Below are 20563 nucleotides of genomic sequence, written 5' to 3' on the forward strand. Positions count from 1 at the left end.
CAGAGGCAGAGGCAGGCAGATCTCTGTGAGTTTTAGGCCAGAGTGGTCTACAAAGCCAGTGCAGGACAGCCAAGGCTACACAAAAAACCCCTGTGATGAAAATAGGGAATTAGGGCTGGAGAGATGGCTCAGGGGGTTAAGAGCACTGCCTGCTCTTCCAGAAGTCCTGAGTTCAATTCCCAGCAACCACATGGTGGCTCACAGCCATCTATAATGTAATCTGCTACCCTCTTCTGCAGATAAAGCACTCACATAAAATAAATAAATAAATGAAAAAAAAGAGAAAGAAAATAAGGAATTAGCTTTGCCTAGTTTAGTGTCAGCCAGGGTTACATGAGCCCTGTTACATAAAACAGGGTTTTTTTTGAGCAGGGTTTCTCCGAGTAGACCAGACTAGCTTCGAACTCCATGTGCCTCTGCCTCCCAAGTGCTGGGATTAAAGGCTTGTGCCACCACGCCTGGCACACACACAAAAAAGTGTTTTGATTTGGATGTTGTGGCCTGGTCTACAAATTGAGTTCCAGGTCAGCAGCCAGGGCTATAGAGTGAAGCCCTGAAATTCATTGTGTAGACCAGGCCTCACTCAAGTCAAAGAGGTCTGCCTTCCCAGTGTGAGTGCTGGGATTAATTAAGTGAATGTGCCATAACACTTGGCCTCTAAAAACAAAAGATAGAGGGAGAGGGGAGAGAGAGAGAGAGAGAGAGAGAGAGAGAGAGAGAGAGAGAGAGAGAGAGAGAGAGAGGGCAAGGTTGGTTGGATTCCAGAGAACAGCCCTCAAGCAGATGTGGCTCTTGGGTTGTAAGTGACCAGGTGGTGGGAGCAAAATAGCCTGTTGGACATGCCCTTTTCTTGTAGGTGCCCTCCTCTGGGCCCCAGTCCCTGAAGATCATGATGGTGTATATGAACCCGGGGCCTCACTATTCCATCAACGCCTTGGCTCTGAGTGGCCCCAGTGTGGACCTGATGCACCAGGCTGTTCCATACTCAAGTAGGTGCTCTCCTCCTTCCCACCCTCAGTCTGCCTTTTAGCATCCTCTAGGCTTTCTTGCCCTCAGGAGAAAAGCATTCACCAGGTGGAGGGTGGGGCTGTGGGTGTGGGGTGTGGGGTGGGTGTGGAGCCCATGTGCCAGCTCCATGTCAATCTGCAAAGGAGTTTGGCATCCAAGGGACTTTATCAATAGGGATTTCCATCTGTTTGTAAAGATTGTTTTTTTTTCTAAAAGAGCTGTGCATTCCAATGTCTGTGGCAACATTCTTCTCACTCTTACTTTTCTTTTTCTCTTTTTGGAGAAGAGGTGGCTGGGCTAGAATCCAGTGCCTGTGGTTTCTAGGCATGCACTTTACTATGGAGCCATGCCCTGGCCTCGCTGGAGGATTTTAGACAGGTGCTCTAAGACTACATCACACCCCAGATCTACCACTGAGCCACGCCCACAAACCCCTCACTGAGGGATTCTAGGCAGGGGCTCTACCACTGAGCCACACCCCAGCCCCTCACTGGGGGATTCTAGGCAGGGGTTCTACCACTGAGCCACACCCCCAGCCCCTCACTGGGGGATTCTAGGCAGGGGCTCTACCACTGAGCCATGCCCTCAGCCCCTCACTGGGGGATTCTAGGCAGGGGCTCTACCACTGAGCCACACCCCCAGCCCCTCACTGGGGGATTCTAGGCAGGGGCTCTATAAATGAGCATGTCTCCAGCCTCCTGGCTCAAACTGTATAGAGTGCTGGAATTGTAGTCCTGCGCCATCATGCTTTACTATGATATACTTATTAATAGTTTTCTCTTCCGTCCCTTCTTTTATATGTATATAATATACAATGTAATACAATTTATATAATATAAAAATGTAATATTTATATATCTTATTTTATATCATATAAATATATATTACACATATCACACACACATATATTTGTTTGTTTATTTGAGACAGGGTCTCTCTGTGTAGGCTTGGTGTCCTGGACTCCCTGCGTTGGCCTTGAACTCACATTGATCTGTCTGCCTCGGCCTCCCAAGTATATATATTTTTTCTCTTGAGACAGGGTTTCTCTGTGTAGCCTTGGCTGTCCTGGACTCACTTTGTAGACCAGGCTGGCGTCGAACTCACAGACACCCACCTGCCTCTGCCTCCTGAGTGCTGGGGTTAAAGACATGTGCCACCATGCCTGGCTTTTCTTCCTTTCCTTTCCTTTTCTCTTTTCTCTCCTTTTCCTTCTCCTCTTCCTTCTGCTCTTCCTCCTCCTCCTCTTTTTCCTCTCTGTGTCTCTCTGTCTTTCTCTGTCTCTTTCTCCCTCCCCCGTCTCTGGACAGGCTCGTACTATGTAGCTCTGGACTGGAACTCACTACGTAGAACAGATTTCTCTACAAATTCACAGACTTCCACCTGCTTCTGCCTCCTGAATGCAGGAGGTAAAACCAGGAGTCACCTTTCTATCAAGGACAAAGAAAACATCGCATTTATTTTTGAGTGCAGGGTGGGGAGCAGGGGTCATGTGTGCCATGGCTCCCTTGCAGAGGTCTGAGGACAACTTTTGGGAGTTGTTTTTTTTCCTTCTACCATTGGGTCTCAGGGATTGAACTCAGGTCCTCAGGATTGCTCACAAGTATCTTTACACACTGCACCACCTTGCCGGCCCCTTTCTTGTTTACTTTACATTAAGTTGGACCATAGAGACTTACTACTTTTATGAGCTGAAGTGGATGATTACTCATATGCTTCAACTGAGTATGTCTTTGAGCATAAAAAGTTTCAGGATAGGAGGTGGTCCAATGGCCCCTGCTTGTAATCCCAGATATTTGGGAGGATAAGGTAGGAGGATCACTTGAGCCCAGGATTTCAGGGCCAGCCTGGGCTACATAGTGAGACTCTGTTGTAATGGAAGAGAAGGTGAGGGCCGGGCATGGTGGCGCACACCTTTGATGCCAGCACTCGGGAGGCAGAGGCAGGAGGATCTCTGTGAGTTCGAGGCCAGCCTGGTCTACAAAGTGAGTCCAGGAGAGCCAAGGCTACACAGAGAAACCCTGTCTCGAAAAACAAAATAAAACAAAACAACAACAACAACAACAACAACAACAACAAAACCCCCCAAAAACCTAAAAAGAAAAAAAAAGCCAGGTGTGGTGGCCCAGTGCTTAGGAGGCAGAGGCAGGTAGATCACTGAGTTTGAGGTCAGTCTGGTCTACAACGTGACTCCATGACAGCCAAGGCTACACAGAGAAACTTTGTCTCAAAAAACCAAACCAAAGAGAGAGGGGGCGGGGGGAGAAAGAGAGAGAGACAGAGAGAGAGAGAGGAAGGAGGAGGAGGTAGGAGGAGAGGGTTAAAACCACTTCCCTCCACGGATATGTGGCTGGAATGCATCTCTAATTCCTCCGTTTGCTGAGCCAGCGCTAGAAAGCCGAGCACTAAATGAAAGCCCCTTGTTTCGGCAGAATGACGTGCAGAAAAGACTTCTGGGCAGGCATCTCACTGTACCTCATGGCCGCCAGCCAGCCGACCTAGCTAACCGGAGGATTCTCTCTCATTCATCCCCCGGATTTAGGTGCTCCTAGGAAGCAGCGAAGGGAGTGGACCACGTTCACCAGGACCCAGTTGGAGGAGCTGGAGGCCCTGTTTGCCAAAACCCAGTATCTGGATGTGTATGTGCATGAGGAGGTGGCTCTCAAGATCAACCTGCCTGAGTCCAGGGTCCAGGTAGGGTGACCTGCTCCCTGGACCCCTCCTGACCTTTACTGTGACCTTCTGTGTGTCCCTGTCAGAGTAAAAGGGAGGAAAAAGAGGGTATAGGGTACAGCCACGTTTATCAAGTGGCCTAAATGCCCCTCACTTCCCTGTGTCACTTAACTTCCCTCTTTTTATTTGATGCCTTCTCACCACACTGCCTTCCAAGGGTTCTCCTTCCCCTTGCACTCTCTGTTTCCTTTTATTTTCAGAAAAGAAGATTGATTTTAGGGTCACACATATGCACAAGTTATCTACCATTGAGATACATCACCAGCCTCCTTATTTATTTTTGAATCTTAAAACTATTCATGTAGCCGGGCGTGGTGGCACACGCCTTTAATCCCAGCACTCGGGAGGCAGAGGCAGGAGGATCGCTGTGAGTTCGAGGCCAGCCTGGTCTACAAAGCGAGTCCAGAACAGCCAAGGCTACACAGAGAAACCCTGTCTTGAAAAAAAAAAAACCAAAACCAAAAAAACCCAAAACCAAAACCAAAACAAAACTATTCATGTATTTCTGCGTGCATTTACTTATTTATTTATTTTTTTGAGACAGGATTTCTCTGTATAGCTGTTTGTCCTGGAACTTGCTCTGTAGACCAGGCTGGCCTTGAACTCACAGAGACCCACCTGCCTCTGCATCCTGAGTGCTGGGATTAAAGGGGTGGGCCACCATTGCCTGGCTAAAATTATTTATTTTTGAGACAAGGTCTTATTATGTAGACCAGGCTGTATTTGACCTCCCCAGCGATCACCTGCCTCTGACTCCCAAGTGCTGAGTTTAAAGATGTGTGCCACTGCACCAGGCTAGAGATTTATTTTTAATTATGTCCATGGGTGCGTGTGTGCGCAAATAAGCACAGGAGGCCAGAGGAGGGCATTAGATCCCCCAGAGCTGGAATTACAGGCAATTGTGAGCCATACAATGTGGGTGCTAGGAACTGAACCTAGGTCCTTTGCAAGAGAAATATGTGCTCTTGACCCCTGAGCAATCTCTCTAAGACCATTTTGTTACTTACTTATTATTATTATTTTAAAATATTCTTTGGTTTGAAGAAGGAAAAGAAACGTGGAAATGATGTGATTTGATCTACACTTGTGCATGTACACGGTAGGCAAATGCTCTACCACTGAGGGATATTCCTAGCCCTGGCATTAATTATATCTATACGCATGTACACACATGCATGAAATTAACTGATTAAATATGTGCATGTACAATATATGCACTTATGCATAGATGTATTATTGTATGTATGACATGTGAAGATAACGCATGCATGAACAGGGGCACGTTAATATAATGTGTGCACCTGTGCATGGCTGTATGTATGAAGGGTGAGTATAATTCACGTGTTCATAAGCAGGAACATGTAAATATAATATGTTCATATGTTTATGATTGTATGTATGTATGTGACGACAATGCACAATTGCATCTATGTGATCAGGTAGGTGGCTGAACACATGTATGTATGTATGTATGTATGTGTGTACATAATTGCACATATGTGAAAATAACTCATGGTTATATGTATGCACGCGTGGGCATGCATAAAATGCATGCTGATGCATAGTGGCTGATATATGCAAGGATGTATTTGTGACTACTTGCATGTGTGATGCATGTGTGATCAGTGCATGTAGGTTCCTGTGTGCATGTGTACATGCATGACTGGATGGGTACACACATCCTGGAAAGAGCTGCCTGATCATCAGATGCCGTTTGGCGATGTGTGACTCTTACCATCGTCAGCCTTGGTACGGTGAGGATTCTGAGACAGTTTACTCACCCTCACCTCCCCGGGCTCCCTCTAGGTCTGGTTCAAGAACCTCCGGGCGAAATGCAGACAGCAAAGGCAGCAGCAAAAGCAGCAGCAGCAGCAGGCCCCGGGGGCACAGGCCAAGGCTCGGCCTGTGAAGAGGAAGGCAGGTGCTTCCCCACGACCTTCGACGGATGTTTGCACTGACCCTTTGGGCATCGCAGATTCCTACAGCCCATCTCTGCCCAGCCCCTCAGGCTCACCTACCACGGCGGTGGCCACCGTGTCCATCTGGAGTCTGGCCTCTGAGTCTCCTCTGCCTGAGGCCCAGCGAGCCGGCCTGGTTGCCTCGGGGCTCTCTCTCACCACGGCCCCTTACGACATGACCTATGCCCCTGCCTCTACTTTCTGCCCTTCTCCTTCAGCTTATGCGTCTCCAAGCTCCTACTTCAGTGGGCTGGATCCCTACGTTTCTCCCATGGTGCCCCAGTTAGGGGGTCCGGCTCTCAGCCCCCTCTCCGGCCCCTCTGTGGGGCCATCCCTGACCCAGTCTCCCACTTCCTTGTCAGGCCAGGGTTATGGCACCTACAGCCCCATGGACAGCTTGGAATTCAAGGACCCCACAGGCACCTGGAAATTCACCTACAACCCCATGGACCCTCTGGACTACAAAGATCAGAGTGCCTGGAAGTTTCAGATCTTGTAGAAGAGGGTCCCCAATTCACCCTTCCAGGTGAATCACCCTCTCCAGGACTCCATCGGCCTTTTCCAGGTTAGATTCCAGGAGATTAGCCCCCCCAAAGTAACAGGAAGTCGTAAGCCTGCCAAAGGCTGTGGACATTGCAGCCTCAGGTGCAGGCCACCCTCAGCTCGGTTAGGGAGCTTGGCCCCTTTACCGCCCTATCCCACATCATGAAAGAGGTTCCTTCCTCCCCCGAGATGCCCCCGGCAGTGATCAGTAGATACCATGACTGTGATGCGCATATCTGATGCTTTCCCTGCCCCAGACTTCAGTAAAGGTGCTGAGAGCTTGCTCCAGAAAGAAGAGAAATCTATCTTGCAAGTGACCTGGAGAGTGTTTGGGTCACAACTCACGGTGCCCCTAAGCCAGGTGTGGGGACTCCATACCTGTCAGTCCCAGCACTGAAGAAGCTGAGGAACTTGAGGGCCAGCCTGGGCTACAAGAGTGAGATTTCAAAACTGATTTGGAAATTTGTGTACAGTTAAAGTTAACAAATGCCAGGTTTACATGGGTAGGTTTAGAGGGTTGTTCATTCGTTTTACATGTATATATGATTTATGTATCTGTATGTATATTACCGGCATGAGCCACCAAACTGAGCTGGGAGGCCATGGCTTGCACAGAAACAAATGCAAAAGAGCCTTGATGTGACTACTGGGAATGACTCGAGAGATGAGTAGAATGTTCTAGAACCCAAGGTGCCCCAGTCACAGGTTCCCATGGTCAGCTTGAGGGAGGCACAAGTGCAGGGGGGCTGCCAGGTGTCTGTGGAAGTTGAATCTCATCAACAGGATGAAAGTCCTATTGATGGGCCCACCGGGGTAGGGGTCTTTTAGATGTCCCTAGGGTATGTCCAGTAGTCTATCCTGTAAGCCAGGAATGGTGGCACATACTTTTGATCTCAACATGAGGGAGGCAGAAGCGGAAGGATTACGAACTCAAGGTCACCCTAGGCTACAATGCAATGTTGAGGCCAGCCTGGGCTACATACATAAAATCCTGTCTCAACAAACTCCCTTCCCCCATACAAATCCCACTTTCCAAGCCCCAAGGCCGATAAGACAAATGGCCATAGAGTGGCAAGTCCAGGAGTTCCCTTCGTTTGACGTTAGCGTCACTGTTCTATCCTTTCCCACTCACTAGCTTCTCAGGTTCCCTCTTCCCTGGCTAACCAGAGTGAAACTGATTAAAAATGTTGAATTCCACTTAAATCTAGGTGATTTTTTTTAAAAGAGGGGGCAAACTTGGTTAGATGGAAAGAAATTAAGATTTGCTTTTGTTCTTTCTGTCCGTAAGTGTGCTCCTGGATGTTTTCTGTTATGGCGATGATGTTTTTCTTTGTATCTTTTTTTTATCATCATCCCCATCACCACCACCATCATCTTCATCTTCTCCTTCTCCTCCTTTGCCGCCTTCTTCTTCTTCTTCTTCTTCTTCTTCTTCTTCTTCTTCCTCTTCTTCTTCTTCTTCCTTCTTTGTTTTTTTGTTTTTTTGTGAGACACAGTTTCTTCTCTGTTTGTAGCCTTGGCTGTCCTGGAACTTGATCTGTAGACCAGGCTGGCCTCGAACTCACAGAGATCCACCTGCCTCTGCCTCTCTAGTGCTGGGCTTAAAAGGCATGTGCCACCACCATCCAGCCTTAGTATCGTCTGACACTAAACTAAGAAGGAACACAGGACCAGGGATGGTAGAGGAGGCCTGATCCCAGCACCTGGGAGCTGAGGAGGAAGACCTGAAGTTTAAGACCTGCCTAGGAAACGTAATCACAGATAGGTTGTAAAGGAGGCTGGTAGTGTAGGTCAGTGTACAGCCCCCTGTCTGGAATCCCAGTGAGGGGCTAAGGACATGGTTCAGTGACAGGTGCTTGTCTAGACTGTTGGAGGCCCTAGGTTCAGTCCCTAGTACAGCAAAAAGCATACAAGCAATCCTAACTATAGGCATTGTCACAACCACGCACTAGGTAGACACTCATTATTACAAGTGAGGAAATTGCAAGGGATGGGGACTCAGACCACTCACCATGTCTCACGTCTGGGAGAGGGTAGAACTTGTTTTTATTGCTCCCTCCTTGAGATGTACAGCCCTGTCCATTAAAAAAAACATATTTATAAGCTGGGTGTGGTGGTGCATGCCTTTAATCTCAGCACTTGGGGGGCAGAGGTGAGGCTTTCAGATCTCTGAGTTTGAGGCCAGCCTGGTCTACAAAGTGAGTTCCAGGATAGCCAGAGCTATATAGAGAAATCCTGTCTTGAAAAAAAAAAGGTGTGGGTGTGGATGTGGGTGTGTATTTTACCGGCATGCATTTCCATATACCATGCTCAGGGAGCATCCTTGGGGAACAGAAAAGGGCATCCATTCCCTGGTACTAGAGTTACAGAGGATTGTAAGTGGCCTTGTTGATACTGGGAATCAAACCTGGGTCCTCTAGAACAGCAGGCAGTTCTCTTAACCACTGAGCCACACCCTACATTCCTTTATGAAGGCAGGGTCTCGCTGTATAGGCTTGGCTGGCCTCAAACCCATAGAAATCTGCCTTCCACCTGCCGAGATGACAGATATGTGCTCAGGGTCCTCTGTTTTTCCCCCGTCCTCTCCCTTCCATTCTTTCCATTTCTGCCCTCACTCCTGTGACTGTCTGTCCCTCTTCTTGTTTCCCCCTTCCACCTCATGCAGTCTGTTTCCTGTGTCCCTGGACAGGACTAATTTAGCAAATGCTCCAATCCTCTTAGGGCAACAGTCCAGCCTCAGCAGAAAGGCAGGGGATTTATGGAGGATTAGGCTCAGCCTCAGGACATGGTGGGGAGGGGACTTTGTGGGGACAACCATTTTTTTTAAAGACTGGATGACATCTGTTCTTCCAACCAGTCCCACAGGAACACAGCTGTTTTTGTGTGCACCATCACGATACAAACACGGGCTTACTGCTTATTTATTTATTTACTAATTATTTGTGTGCACATGTGTTTGTGTGTGCATGCTCCTGTACTTTTTTTTAAAGATTTGTTTATTTTATTTATTGCATAATAAGTGCTTTATCTGCTGAAGAGGGTACCAGATTACATTATAGATGGTTGTGAGCCACCATGTGGTTGCTGGGAATTGAACTCAGGACCTCTGGAAGAGCAGGGAACGACGCTCTTAACCACTGAGCCATCTCTCCAGCCCCATGCTCCTGTATTTGTACATGGAGAGATTGGAGGAAGACATGGTGGGGGGAGGGAGGTTTCTTGTTTCATTCTGCCCCTCCCCCCAACTTAGTTGTCTCTTAGATTTGTTTATTCTATTTAATGTGCTTGAGTGTTTTCCCTGCATGGAAAACACTCATGCCTGTATGCGTACCATGTATGACTAATGCCCTCAGAGGCCAAACTGGCCCCAGGAATAATTTAAATCAAATTTTGTTTATTTCTCTGTGTGTGGGTGCATGTGGATGTGCACACAGTGAGTGTGAAGGTCAGAATAACAACGTTAGCTTAGGAGGTTGGTTCTTTCCTTCCACCATGAAGGGAATGGTTGGCTGTTAGGCTTGATGGAAGGTATTTTTACCTGCTAAGCTATCTCCCCAGCCTATGAATCATGAATCATGTCTCAGAAGTCCCAATAGTATCTAGACCAGAGAAGCCAGCCAGCGACCTAGAAAATATGGCTCGGACTAAGTTTGCAGAACCTATAGGTCACAACAAAGGTCATACTACCCTGAATTCAACCTATTTTTATACTGATTTTTGGAAGCTCAGCAGTAAGTAATTAATAGTTGGGAAGGGGGAACTCGCAGATCTGACCAGCTTGGTTCTACAGAGGGGCATGGATGAGACTCTCATTTCCTGCGAGTGTCTTGCTCAGAGCAAAGCCATTTTAACTAATCTTTTAAAAAGGATTTATTTATTTTGCCTGGCATGGTGGGCACATCTTTAATCCCAGCACTTGGGAGGCAGGTGGATCTCTCTGAGTACATGCGAAGTCTCAGGACAGTCAGAACTTTAGAGTGAGACTTTATAAAAATATAAGACATGAGAGGCAGGCAGAGGCGGTGCACAACTTTAGTCCCAGCACTTGTGAGGCAGAGCCAGGCAGATCTCTGTCAACTAGAGGGCAGCCTGGTCTACAGGAAAGCAAGTCCCACTCAAAGAAACCTTGTCTCAACAAGCAACTCCCTCCCCAACAAAAAAGACATTAAGATGTAATCCCAGCACTGGTGGCACATTCCTTTAATTCCAGAATTTGGGAGGAAGAGGCAGTGAACCTCTATGAATTTGAGGCCAGCCTGGTCTACAGAGTGAGTTCCAGGACAGCCAAGGGAACCCAGGGAAACTCTGTTGAGAATAACCAAAAGGGAACAACAACAACAACAAAAATTAAGAGATGCTAATATTATTCTATTTTCTTGCATTCGATGTCATTGTTGGGGTTTGAACTCAGCTTGTCCCACAAAGCTGGGCATGTGCTTTCCCACCAAGCCACATGCCAGGGGAGCTTTCTTTCTTAAAAAAAAAACAACAACAAAAACCCAATTAATTTATTCACTTTATATCCCAATCACAGCCCCTTCCCTCCTCTTCTCCTATTTATTCTCACCCTCTGTCCTTCCCTCTTCCCTGTGCCCGCATCCCCATCCAAGCATGTCAAGTTACGTCAGGACTGTACACATCCTTTACCGTAGTGGCCTAGCAAGGGAGCCTTGCCAGAAGGAAGCAGGAAGCGATTGAAAAGGAAAAGCATGCAAGGAAGTCCTTGTCAGAGACAGGCCCCACTACCCTTACTTGGTGGTCCTACATGACGACCAAGCTACTCATCTGGTACATGTGTACATATGTGTAGAGAGCCTAGGTCCAGTCCACGCACGGTCCTTGGCTGGTGCTTCAGTCTCCACAAGCACGCCTGGGCCCAGGTTAGTTGGATCTGTTGGTCTTCTTGTGGTGCTCCCGTTCCTTTGGGGGTTCTTCTATTTTTCCTCCCACTGTTCAACAAGGTTCTCTGCACTTCCCCCCGGTGTCTGGCTATCTCAGAGTCTCAGCATCTGTTTCAATCCGTTGTTGGGTGGAGCCCCTCAGAGGACAGCTGTGTTAGGTTCCAGGGGAGCTTTGTTAACCTCGTATTAGATTTTGTATTGAATCTTCATCCTCTGTGATGTCAATGACCTTTCCCTAGGACTTGGTATAAAGAATATAGTTCTCTGTTGCCACAGGTTTCTAGTCACAATCAAGAAGTCGAAGCTTGGCTGGGCCCAGCACTCGGGAGGCAGAGGTAGGTGGATCTCTGTGAGTTCGAGGCCAGCCTGGTCTACAAAGTGAGTCCAGGACAGCCAGGGCTACACAGAGAAACCCTGTTTTGAAAAACAAACAAGCAAGCAAGCAAGCAAACAAACAAACAAACAAAAAGAAGTTGAAGCTTCTTTTCTCCTGAATTTCTTCACTTTTCAATCGCTTCCTTCTGGCAAGGCTCCCTTGCTAGGCCACTACGGTAAAGGACCTGCATAGTCCTGACATAACTTGACATGCTTGGATGGGGATGTGGGCACAGGGAAGAGGGAAGGACAGAGGGTGAGAATAAATAGGAGAAGAGGAGGGAAGGGGTTGTGATTGGGATATAAAGTGAATAAATTTTAAAAAAAAATTTAAAATAAAGAAAGCTCCCCTGGCACGTGGCTTGGTGGGAAAATACATGCCCAGTTTTGTGGGACAAGCTGAGTTCATCTTGGAGTGACTAAACTCCTTAGAAGCAAACTGAAGGGTTTCAGGTATGGATTAAGGTAGTCCAGTCTCTCACAATGAGTCATCAATAGCTGTCACCCAAACACCCATTTATTGCAGGGACAATCTGTGGACATAAACCAGGCCACTATCATGAGAGAGTTTTGAGATCTCTGTGTAGGAGCTTTGGAAAAAATCTGGGTAGAGACAGACCATGGGGGCTCCAGTGAGCTTGGGGAGCAGAGCGAGACTCTGGATGGCCCAGGTAGAGGGAGATGGAAGTTTGAGATGCTCTCATCTTTCAAGAAGGGTACCTAGCAATGAGAAGGAATCAAGAGTCCCCTGGGCAGCAGGCTGAGTAGAGGTCCATTTACTGAGTTGCTCACCAACCATTGGGGAGAGAATTTATTCCAGGCTGGAGCCTCAAGAGGACAGCATCAAGGCTTTGCTAGTTTCTCAGATCTCAGGTAAACCAGCACTGAGTCTATCTGCTCAATAAAGAAAGATGTACTCCATAGGGCCATGATTCCATAGGGTGGGGCTGCAGACTGAGGACTGAGTGGGACGGCAGGGTGGGAGGGTCTGCTTGATATCAGGGTGTCTGTCTTAGTTAGGGTTACTATTGAGGTGAGGAAACACATGACCAAAGCAATTTGGGGAAGGGGTTTATTTGGCTTATGTTTTGATATCACTGTTCATCATCGGAGGAAGTCAGGGCAGGAACCAGAAGGCAGGAGCTAATGCAGAGGCCATGGAGGGGTGCTGCTTCCTGGCTTGCTCCTCATGGCTTTCTCAGCCTGCTTTCTTATAGTACCTAGGACCATTGGCCAAGGATGACACCATTTACAAAGGGCTGGGCCCTCCCCATTAATCTTCCCTCTGCCCCCAGACAGGGTTTCTCTGTGTAGCCATGGCTGTCCTGGACTCTCTTTGTAGACCAGGCTGGCCTTGAACTCACAGTGATCTGCCTGCCTCTGCCTCCCGAGTGCTGGGATTAAAGGTGTGCACCACGACGCCCGGTCACTCTCCATTAATATTTAATTAAGAAAATGCCTTTTAGGCTTGTCTGCAGCCCCTCTTATGGAGGCATTTTCTTTTTCTTTTTCTTTTTCTTCTCTCTCTCTCTCTCTCTCTCTCTCTCTCTCTCTCTCTCTCTCTCTGGAGAAAGTGTCTCTCTGTATATACTGGGCTGTGCTGGACTCGCTTTGCAGACCATGTTGGCCTCAAACTCATGGTGATCCGCCTGCCTCTGCCTCCTGAGTGCTGGGATTAAAGGCGTGCACCACCACACCCAGCTGGAGGCATTTTCTTTTCTTTTTTTTTTTAGAGGCATTTTCTTAGTTGAAATTCTCTCTTCTCAGATGTCTTTAGCTTGTGTCAAGTTGAAATAAAAATTATTCAAGCACAATTGACCCTTTGTTAACTTGACACGCAAACACATCACTGTTAAGCCACAACTTTCCTTTTCCAAGATTTCACACTGAAAACATAAAGTACTTTTAAAAAGACATTTATCTGAGAGTGAAGGGCTGGCAAAAGATTTTCCAAGCAAACAGACACGAGAAGCAATCTGGAGTAGCCATTCTAATATCTAATAAAGTAGATTTTCTTCTTCTTCTCCTCCTCCCCCTCCCCTCCCCCTCATCCTTTGGTTTTTTGAGACAGGGCCTCTCTGTGTTAGCCATGGATGACCTGGAGTAGCTCTGTAGACCAAGCTGGCCTCAAACTCACAGTGATCTGCCCTCCTCTGTCTGCTAAGAGCTGGGATTAAAGATGTGTGCCACCAGGCATGTCTATAGAATTTCAATAAAAATTAATCAAGAAATATGGGGAAATGACACTTCGTTGCCATCAAAGGAAGAATCCACCAAGTGGACATCACAATCCTGAATAACTATGACCAAAATACAAGGCACATACATTCGTTAAAGAAACACTTTTAATGCTCAAAAAAAACACATTGATCCTAAGACATTAATAGTGGGAGACCCCAACACCCCACTCTCAGCATTGAGGCAGAAACTAAATAGAGGAATAATGAAGCTAACAGAGGTCATGAATCAAATAGATCTAATAGACATACACAGAACTTTTAACTCAAACACAAAAGAATACACCTTCTTCTCAGCACCAAAGGGAACCATCTCCAAAAACTGACCGTATAATCGGTCACAAAGCAAGCCTCTAAGGTCTAAAGCTGAACTTCAACAATAGGATTAACAAAAAGACTACAAACATATGAAAACTGAACAATATTCTATTCAAAGACAACTGGGTCAGGGATGAACTAAAGATATTAAAGACTTCCTAGATTTCAGTGAAAATGAAGGTACATCATTTCCAGTCATTTGGGACGAAGTGAAAGCAGTGTTAGGAGGAAAGTACAGAGCACAAAGCACCTTCATAAACAAATTGGAGACATCCCATGCAAGCAACTTAAAGGAACACATGAAAACACTAGGAAAAAAACATGCAGACACACCCAAAAGGAGTAGATGGCTAGGATTCATCAAACTCAGGGCTGAGATCAATAAGTTAGAAGTGAAATAATTCACATAATCGAGGAAACCAAGAACTTGTCTTTGAGAAAGTCAACAAGGTAGACAAACCCTTAGCCAAACTAACTAAAAGACAAAGGGAGAGCATCCAAATCAACAAAATCAGAAATGAGAAGGGAGACATAGCAATGGATATTGAGGAAATAGAAAGAATCATTGGGTCTTACTTCAAAAGCCTATATGCTTCAACATTTAAAAATCTAAATCATATGGACAATTTTATTGATAAATTCCACATACCAAAGTTGAATCAAGATCAGGCAAACACAATACATAGTACTATATCCCCCAAGAAATAAAAGCAGTCATCAAAAGTCTCCCAACCAAAAGAGAGCCCAGGGCCAGATGGATTCAGTGCAGAATTCTACCAGACCTTCAAAGAAGAACTAATACCAATACTCCTCAAACTACTCCACAAAACAGAAACAGAAGGAGCACTACTGAACTCACTTCATGAAGCCACAATCACCTTAATACCTAAGCCACACAAAGATACAACAACGAAAAAGAATTTCAGACCAATTTCCCTTATGAACAGAGATGCAAAAATACTCAATAAAATTCTGGCAAACCGAATCCAAGATCACATCAAAAATCTCATCCAGCATGACCAAGTAGGCTTCATCCCAGACATGCAGGGTGGTTCAATATACAGAAATCCATCAATGTAATCAATAATATGAACAAACTGAGGGGGCAAAAACCCGCATGATGATCTCCTTAGGTGCTGAAAAATTGGGACAAGAGCCTTCTTCGGCTAGCCTCCCGAAGGCTGAGGGAAACTCTCCATCTAGGCTAGAGAAAACAATGGGACCAGATTCTCAGCCCAGCCTCCACAAGAAAAAACAAAACAAAACAGAACACATTAAGCCTGATTTAATTCTTGCCCCGTCAGTCTTGTAGCTGCTTTACAATCAAGGCTTGCATACAACTCCTGATCCGCAGTTTTCAAACTCCCAGGGAATACATGTTTTGTGTGCCAACATGGTATGTAAAGGAAATCAATATGCCTAAGGTCTATAAGGTTTAAAAAAAATGTCAATCTACTGTAAAGACTCCTAAAATAGGGCAGCACATGGAACAGTCAGTATGTGGTACATGCAGGTAATACATGTATTAAGTTGTATTTTGTGAGGTTCTATGTTACAATAAATTAAAAAAGTAAAATTCACCAGGTGTGGTGGGGCACGCCTTTAATCCCAGCACTTGGGAGGCAGAGGCAAGCGGATCTCTGTGAGTTCAAGGCCAGCCTGGTCTACAAACTGAGTCCAGGACAGCCAAGGCTACACAGAGAAACCCTGTCTCACAAAACAAAACAAAACAGAGCAAAGCAAAGCAAAACAAAAAGTAAAAATCTAGACATGGTGGCTCATATTTTAACCTGGTTTGTAGGGGAATCCCACAAACATCTGCAAATCACAGGACAGTGTGAGCTACACCTTGATACTCTGCCTCAGCAAACAAACCCAAAGGGGAGGTGTTAGTGTATCCATCTGAGGTAATAATTCTCTTGGAGGCTATTTGCCTCCATCTGCTAACCTAGTCCTAGTCCTGTAACCTTCTAGCCTCCATAGACTATAATCTGGGCCTAGAATGCTTTCAGCCTCTGACTTACTGCTGAATACAATCACACTTTCTAGTTCTTTCTAAACTCAAGACAGACTGCTTCAAATCAGATGTTCTTGCTTAAACAACTCTCCTGTCTCCTCAATCTGACTTTCCTCTCATCCTCTGACTGAACTGCTCTTCTCAGCCTCACACTAACCCTAAACAAATGTCTCCAGCACATTCTTTGGTTCATTGTGTCTTCATCTATGTATATCTTGCTGACTTTGGAACCTGTCTCTGTAAAACTGCCTGTAAAACTGAGCTCCCCTGCACTTCCTTTCAACCAGCTGAGTCTCCTTCTGGAAGTCTTGGAGAAATCAGCGACCAAGGAGATACTTAAACATAATAAATTGGCAAGCTAATTGCCAACATGAAACTAAATGGAGAGGAAATTATGTCAATTCCACTAAAATCAGGGCCAAGCTAAGGCCGTCCACTATGTCTGTCTCTCTTCAATATAATACTTGAAGTCTTAGCCAGAGCAATAAGACAACTAAAGTAGATCAAGGGGGGAAACAAATTGGAAGGGATGAAGTCAAATTGCAAACAACTCCTAATCCTCATTTTTCAAACTCCCAGGGAATACAAGTCCGATGTACCAAAGGAATCCAATGTGCCTAAGGTCTACGGTGCTTCAAAAAAATTTGTCAATCTCCTGGAAAGATCCCTGAAATGGGGGAAGTTTGCAATCTATGAGGTTTCCTGAACAAGTAAGAGGATAGATGAAGCTGCCCTATTCACTCAGGTGGAAGTAATTAAACTCCCAGGAAAGAAACTTCAGGGAGCTTGGGTTGGAGGAAAAGCAGTACATTCTTGCAACAAAACAAAACAGAACACACACACACACACACACACACACACACACACACACACACACACACAAAACAAAAAAAACAAAACAAAACAAAACCCACAAGAACAACAACAACAAAAAATCCCAAAAAGAAAAAACCAAAAAACCCACCAGCACCTGTCTGTGGACTCCCATTCAGTATAGGGCCAATGTGTGAACAAACAACCCATGGTCAGGCCTATGTCTATATAAGGGTTTAAGGGCAACTGTGGGACTCTAAGAGCTCCAGTTATCCAGCGAACAAGATTTAGGATCTAGATGCTCCATGTAGAAATAGCATGATAGTGGTGGTATCATGGCTGAAGAGTAGTTGCCAAAATTATCTAAGGCTGAGGAGACAATTCCCCATCAAGAAGTGAGGAACTAAGTGAGTGTTGTGGACTATCCTTTATCCTAGTCTAATGGAGGCAGAAGCAGGTGGATCTCTGAGAAGTGATGGCCAGACTACTCTAGGCAGGGAGACTCTGTCTCAGTTTTATAAAGAGAGAAAAAAGGAGGAGTATCAGCCATGTCAATATAGAACAGTGAATTTGGGCAGTGTGCTACATGAAGGCTCATTTATTGAGGTGGTCACCAACCAGTGGAGTCCAAATGTGTTCTGAGTTGAACCCCTAAGGGCGCAGGAGAACCAAGAGAGTTGGGCCAAGAAAGAGTTAATTCTTATGGTCCAAAGCAAACCAGCCAGCCCCATAAGGTGGGGCTGCAGACAGAGTGAGGCCACAGGGTGGGAGTGTCTGCTGGGAATGATGGGATTAAAGGTGTGTCGGTGGGAGGGTCCTGGATGGAGAACCTATTTAAGGCCCGATTCCTGGAGTAGAGCTTAGAGCTTAGAGCTTCAGGACACATCTGGGAAGATGGAGGAGCCCATTGATATGGAGAGTGAGTTTGCCTGTAAGGATTCATGAGGACCGTGGGGAGGATGGTACTGTTTTCAAGTTCTACCTGCTGTGAATATGAGTCCTTATTTTTCCTCATGTTCCTCATCACAAATTCTAATTTGTTTTAATTATATTTGCTTTTCTGATCATATAAAATAATATTTTACAGTGTAAATTTGCACCCATGTGATGACCACCTATGTTGAAATTTTGTTGGTTTGTTTGCTTACTTTTTAGAGCTCGAGTCTTTTTCTTTTCTTTTCTTTTCTTTCTTTTTTTTTTTAATACAAGGTCTCACTGTTTAGCGTTGGCTGTCCTTGAACTTATCGTGACCTCCCTGCATCTGTGCTGAGATTAAAGGCATAGGGGATCACCGCTTGGCTATGTTTATTGTTTTGAGGAAAAAAAAATCTTTGTGCTATCCAGCTGTACTGGAAAGTTCTAGTTTAGAACTCTCAGAGGTCTTTCTGTCTTAGCAATTTGTTTCCTAGGATTAAAGATAGACTCTGTGCCATGTGATTAAAATATTTTCGTAAAATGCAGGTAATTTTTTTTTGGGGGGGAGCATCTTAAAACATGGCTCACCAGAAAAAGACATTTCGAGAGAAGAGATTTTTGTAAGATGTCCACTGCCATCCACATGTAGCTCTCAACTATAATATGAGGTGAAATTTAACATTAAATTTTTTTTTTTTTGAGACATGGTTTCTCGGTGTAGCCTTGGCTGTCTTGTGCTCACTTTGTAGATCAGGGTGTCCTGGAACTCACAGAGGTCTGCCTGCCTCTGCCTCCAGAGTGCTTGGACTAATGACATATGCCATCATGCTCCATTAAAATAAATCTTCTTGGACTGCGTTTGTAACTGAGACATTGGGTGCTGATATAGGGTAGGCATGAAGCCTGAAGTTCCAAACAGAGCAGACATTTGCTCTTATTTTCCTCTAGCCATGCTGTCCTCACAAAATTCAATCATTTCTTGTTTTCTCTCCTCTGTTTTCTTTGATCTTTTATATTCTCCGTTCCAAGGTATTTAAAAGAAAAAAAAAAACCTGACAGGGTTTCTTTGTGTAGCCGTGGCTGTCCTGGAACTCTCTTTGTAGACCAAACTGGCCTTGAACTCACAGATTAAACTGCTTCTGCCTCTGTAGCAGTGGGATTAAAGGCGTGTACCACCACACCTAGCCCCTGTTTTTGTCAAATGAAAATATTAAGCAGTTTGTACTGTTACCTCAGAGTGACTCTAGCACAGATGCTCTTAATATTGAAGTTACCTTGCTGCATTTAGAAATTATCTTGCATTACAGGTCTGTGCTCTGAGGTCTAGTTTTTATTTGACAAAATTAGGTGTATGTGAATATTCTTTTTTTTAATCTCAAAAGCTAGAGCCTCATGGAGAGAGATTTTTCTGTTGTAGGTTGATTGCTTTGTTCTTTTTAGGCAGTGTCTCTTGTAGGCCAGCTATGATTTGGAATTCCTTCGTGAAGCTGGTGGGCCTTCAAATCCTCATCTCTGAGGTACTACACAGCTACTGTAGTTAGTTAGTTTGATTCATTATTTTTATTGTTTATTTATTTATTTAATTTTTTTTGAGACATGGTTTCTCTGTGTAGCCTTGGTTGTCCTGGACTCGCTTTGTAGACCAAGCTGGCCTTGAACTCACAGTGATCCATCTGCCTCTGCCTCCCGAGTGCTGGGATTAAAGGCGTGCGCCACAGTGCCTGACCAATTTACTTAATGTTTACAATGTTTTGCCTGCATGTGTGCCTGCCCACCAGAAGAGGGCAGCAGATCTCATTACCGATGGTTGTGATCCACCAAGTGTTTTTGAGTTGAACTCAGGACCTCTGAGAAGCAGCCAGTGCTCTTAACCTCTTAGCCATCCCCCCAGCGCTGGGTTGTATCCTCAATAGTAATGAATTTTTCCTTTCATGTACTTCACATGTGTTTGATTTAAAATTTTTATTAACTTATTTAATAATCAATTTATAGCCTGATCACAGCCCCTTCCATTTCCCGGTCTCAGCCCCATCCTCACATCCCTCCCGTCCTTCCTCTATGCCCCCACGGTTATCAACACAGGCTGGCCTATCAAATTGCAGAAGGACTCAGTCCATTTTCTGCCACTGGGCATAGACCAGGCAGTCCAGCTAGGGGGAAGGGATCCAAAGGCAAGCAATGGAGTCAGACATCCTCCGGTCCACACATATGGTCCAAGCAAGGTATCTGAAAGTACAGCCAATACATACTTTTTAGTTGTCGTTTTGGTCCTTGTGAGCAACCACGGTGACAGTTCAGTTGTCACTGTAGGTCTTCTTGTGGTGTCCTGACTCTTCTTGCTGCTTCAGTCCTTTCTCCCTCCCTTTCACACGACTTCCTGAGCCCCACCTACTTTTTGCCCGTGGGTCTCTGTATCTGTTTCCCTCAGCTGTCCCGGAGGAAGCCTTGCATGCTAGGCTTCTCTCTGTAAGCATAGCATAGTATCATTAAAAGCGTTAGACATTGGCTCTCTGTCATGGGGTGGATCTCAAGTTGAGCTGGTCACTGTTTTTCAATCCCACAATCTCTGTTCAATCTTGACCTTACAGTTCTTTAGATCGAGGACATTTGGATTGAAAGTTTTGTGGGCATATATTTTTTTAAGATAGGGTTTCTCTGTAGCCTTGGCTGTCCTGGACTCACTTTGTAGACCAGGCTGGCCTTGAACTCAGCTATCGGCCTGCCTCTGCCTCCCGAGTGCTGGGATTA

General features: G+C 45.5%; 1 protein-coding gene across 1 annotated transcript in view; it reads left to right on the forward strand.

Annotated features, from left to right (window-relative positions):
• Positions 1–6195, forward strand: part of LOC311591033 (cone-rod homeobox protein-like) — a gene marked incomplete at both ends in the record, with an annotated part of 313330 nt that extends 307135 nt beyond the window's left edge. The window contains 3 exons of the mRNA XM_084770400.1: positions 857–989; positions 3548–3699; positions 5545–6195. Coding sequence (XP_084626526.1) covers positions 857–989; positions 3548–3699; positions 5545–6195 — 936 coding nt within the window. The remainder of the gene's footprint in view (positions 1–856; positions 990–3547; positions 3700–5544) is intronic.
• Positions 6196–20563: the final 14368 nt, after the last annotated feature.

Source organism: Acomys minous, assembly GCF_964271855.1.
Source record: "Acomys minous genome assembly, chromosome: 20".
NCBI lineage: Eukaryota > Metazoa > Chordata > Mammalia > Rodentia > Muridae > Acomys > Acomys minous.